Source organism: Vigna angularis, chromosome 1, assembly GCF_016808095.1.
Source record: "Vigna angularis cultivar LongXiaoDou No.4 chromosome 1, ASM1680809v1, whole genome shotgun sequence".
NCBI classification, from domain to species: Eukaryota; Viridiplantae; Streptophyta; class Magnoliopsida; order Fabales; family Fabaceae; genus Vigna; species Vigna angularis.
In genome coordinates, this window is record NC_068970.1 from 34,665,922 (window position 1) to 34,670,237 (window position 4,316).

The window sequence follows — 4,316 nt, forward strand, 5'->3', positions numbered from 1 at the left end:
ATATATATATATACTACATGCATTAATGTTTATTAGTATATAATAGAATGATTCTTAGTACTCATTTAAAACTTGTTAGAAGACAAGTTAGACAAAGAATCAAAATTGAATTTGGATTTAAATAGCAATTTAATTGATTAAAGTAGGTATTTATTGATAAATAAAAATTTACTAATATTTGTAAATAATTGATTGTTTAAAAATATTTATTATTCATTTAGATATTAATCGATTATTTTAAAATGTTGATGTAGTGTATCCAAATAGTCAAATTTTATTTAAGTCTATTATAAATATTTACAACAATATAATTGATTTAAGTCTAATAATTGACTAACTATGTTTTTAATTCGTAAATTGGGAACTTCAAAGTATACAGTCAATATTAATTACTTTAAAAAATGCTTCAAAAGTAATTTTTCTATATTATTTTTAGAGTATAATTATTGTGAATCAATTTTTTTTTAAAGAAACTATAGATCTTTATAAAGGAGTTTAGAGGGACATATATAAAGAAAAAGTGTAGAAAAAAAATTATCTTTCTTATTTCGCATGTTACTTTTTATAATTTATTTTTAAGATTGTTTACTTCAGTAATATTCTCAAGTGGTCAATATTAAGAAGTTGTGTTTGAAGAATACAAGTATTTGATAGTGAAAATCCAAACCCTGATTGTTTGGATAATTAAATGTAAGTTGCAACAAGTATCAAATTTTGTATAATTTTTTCTTCAATTTTTGTTTATTTTTTATGTTGATATTTAAAAATAAAATATATCATATATATATATATATATATATATATATATATATATATAGAGAGAGAGAGAGAGAGAGATTTTAAAAGTTAGATACAAAACAATTACACAGGCCATATGCAGACGATATGTGATCCATATTTTTTTAATTATAAATAGATATTTACATTTTTTATTACTTCTAAATAAGCATTTGTTCTTATAGCGTTTTTAATAAATACGCTCGTATTCTTTATGTTAATCACCTGTTTTATTTCACTTATAAAAAATATTTTTTATTATAAATAATTATTTAATTTTATTTTTCATACTTTGTTATTCAAGTTTTAAACTAATAAATATTTTTAATTAAAATAAAGAAAATGATGTCCTTTTTTATTGAAAGAACAACGTATCCTTTATTGCAACACAAAGAACAGAAACATAAGAAAAATGTAGATCGTTTCTTAAAAATATAATAAATGTGAATATCTATTTAAAAATTATAAATAATATATATGTTGTTTTATTGAAAAGTACGATAAAAATGAATATTTATTCTAAAATTAGAGAATATCATTTAATACAATTTTGAAGAAGTTATAGTAACAATTTGAAGCACTTGTAACGCCGAAATTAAAAGATGACTTAGCGTTTTGGTATATCGACGTAACTTAAGTATATACTAAACTATATTTGTTACGTATTTTCTATATTTTTTAAAGTAAAATTGAGTTTTCACGTGATAATGTAGATAATGAAAAGTTCGTATTATAAGTATCTAAAATAAAACTTTGATTCTAATTCAAACAAGATAAAGCAACACCACAGCTATTATCTATAGAACCAAATAAATATAAAATATTTTCAAATAATGATTTCAATTACCTTCTTTATTTGAGGAAACAATTGCGTGATTTAATGAATGACTAAAATATTACCCATAATAAAGAATATTTTGGGAATAAAATAATGATGGCGTGGATATTGGAGATTAGTTTTTGCAAATTTAAAAAGAAAAATAGTATTATTCGTTGAAAAAGAAAAATCATAATTACAGGTAAAAGGTATTTTAACAGAAAATATTGAAATATAGTTCTTACCAAAAAGAGGAATTTGCAGCCATTATCTCCTCTGTGAAAGAGAGTAGTGGAGAAGACGTTCATTGAATCAATTTAATTTGTTTTATGGTGAGGGAATAGTGGAGGAGAACACATGCATGTATTCCTTCTTTTCTCTTATTCTCTCTTCTGCAGCATTCTCTTCTCCACAAAATTCACACCTTTAACAATCTTCTACCCTAATGGATTCATCATCACCAGAACAACCCCGTAAGAGGAAACACAAGCTGCCGCAAAAATCAATTTTTCTATACTTCTCCTTCTTCCTCTTCATCTTCTTCTTCTGCTCTTCACACCACTCCTTTTACTCTCACCCCTCCCTTCCTTCATCCACTCTCACCCTCCCCACACCCCTCCACGTCCACCACCGTATTCTCTTCCCCGATCACCTCCTTCTCACGCTCTCCAACACCAAAACCATCCCTTCTCACCTACTCCACTGCGTCTACTTCCTCAACGCCTCACCCAATCCGCTTCTGCTCCCCCTTCTCTCCACCGACCGCTACGATCAATTCCGCTCCATAGCGCGCTGTCCGCTTCCCCCTACAAATTTCTCCGCCGTCGATTTGACATGGCGCGGCATGGACCACCACCTCCCGCTGAGAGCCACGCCTCACAATTGGGACAAGTTAGTGTACGAGGCCCTTCTCGACAACGACACCGTGGTGGTGTTCGCCAAAGGGCTAAACCTCCGTCCCCACAGGGTTTCCGACGCGACCTTGTTCCGGTGCCACTTCGGGCTTCCAAACGGCGCGTTTTTGTTAACCACGAACGCGGTCTCGGCGGCTCAGGAAGTCGTGCGGTGCGCGTTGCCGCAGAGTATTCGGAACAGCCCCGAGAAGGGTCGAGGAATAAGCGTGAGCGTGAGTCACGTGCGGGGCGAGGGTGTCATACCCTCCGTGGCGAGAATAGGCGGGTGTGAGAAAACGGGCGGAGTGAAGGAGAAGATGTTGGAACTGTGCGCGTGCACGATGGTGTGGAACCAGGCACGTGCGATGCGCGAGTGGGTTATGTACCACGCGTGGCTGGGCGTGGAGCGGTGGTTCATTTACGACAACAACAGTGACGATGAGATCGATGAGGTGGTAAGAGAGCTTGAGGAAAAAGGTTACGATATCAGCAGAGTGACATGGCCTTGGGTTAAAAGCCAAGAAGCAGGGTTTTCTCATTGTGTGGTGAGGGCGAAAGAGCAATGCAAGTGGGTGGGGTTCTTCGACGTGGATGAGTTTTTCTACTTGAAGGATATGCGACGGAATGGTCTGAGATCAATGGTGGGAAATTTCTCGTCTTGGAACTCGGTTGCGGAGATTAGGACAGGGTGTCATAATTTCGGTCCTTCCGGATTAACGACGCACCCTAACAGAGGAGTGGGAGTAGGGTACACCTGCCGGCTTAGGACTCCCGAAAGGCACAAGTCAATTGTACGGCCTGATTTGGTCGATGTTAGTCTTCTGAATGTGGTGCATCATTTTGAGGTGAGGGAAGGGTTTGAAGCCATAAACGTTCCTCTGTCTGTTGCGGTTATAAATCACTATAAGTACCAAGTGTGGGAGACGTTTAAGGCTAAGTTCTTGAGAAGGGTTGCTACGTATGTGGTGGATTGGAAGGAGGAAGTGAACATTGGATCGAAGGACAGAGTCCCTGGACTTGGAACCCAACCAATTGAACCAGGTGATTGGGGGTTCAGATTTTGTGAGGTTTGGGACACTCGTCTCAGGGACTTTCTACTCTCTAATTTTTCTCATCCCCAAACAGGATTCTTGCCCTGGGAAACCCCTTCTCCGTAGTCTCTACACATATTTTCTTCTTACTTAATTATTGTTACAGGATCATGACACGTGGAATATAAGATTAGATTAGTGGATAACCACTTTGTGAACTCCATCTTCTGGATGCAGCAAACAAAAAATATACAAAGATTAGTTTGGTATAGGATGAGGAATTCAGTTATACCATAGACACTCACCTATTGTACTTTTGTAATCTCATGTTTATTGGAAAACTCTCCAATCACTGCAATTTTTTAAATGAATTTATATATATGAAATACGCTCACGGAGCTTATAAAACCTGACTTGTACATAATTTTCATATATGAAGCAGCCTTGTAGGAATTGTACGGTTATGGTTGTGTATATATAAAGGAAAAAGGAGGAATCATGTTTTCATACGTTCATGTTTTTTATATTTATTTCATATTATTTATTTTATTTTATTTCTAAAAAATATAAAAAATCATTCTTTCATTATTGAATCAAAAAAATTAATTATTTTATATTGTTAACATCTTTTTTTATTGTATTGTAAATAGAAATAAAGAAAAAAAATGTTTCAACATAGTAAAATATTATAAATTTATCAATTTAATACTTTAATCAAAAACACAAAAGTTATTAATATTAGTTTTTTAAGTTTATTTTTGGATTATATTTAAGTTATATGTTTTTTTTAATTACCTT

General features: G+C 33.7%; 1 protein-coding gene across 1 annotated transcript; it reads left to right on the plus strand.

Annotated features, from left to right (window-relative positions):
* Positions 1 to 1,858: 1,858 nt before the first annotated feature.
* Positions 1,859 to 3,870, plus strand: LOC108321423 (glycosyltransferase family 92 protein RCOM_0530710). The gene has a single exon (XM_017553169.2). It carries the CDS (start codon positions 2,040 to 2,042, stop codon positions 3,642 to 3,644), a length of 1,605 nt encoding a protein of 534 aa, XP_017408658.2. The 5' UTR covers positions 1,859 to 2,039; the 3' UTR covers positions 3,645 to 3,870.
* Positions 3,871 to 4,316: the final 446 nt, after the last annotated feature.

Coding starts and splice junctions, on each gene's coding strand:
- LOC108321423 (XM_017553169.2), top strand. CDS start 2,040: ATGGATTCATCATCACCAGAACAACCCCGTAAGAGGAAACACAAGCTG.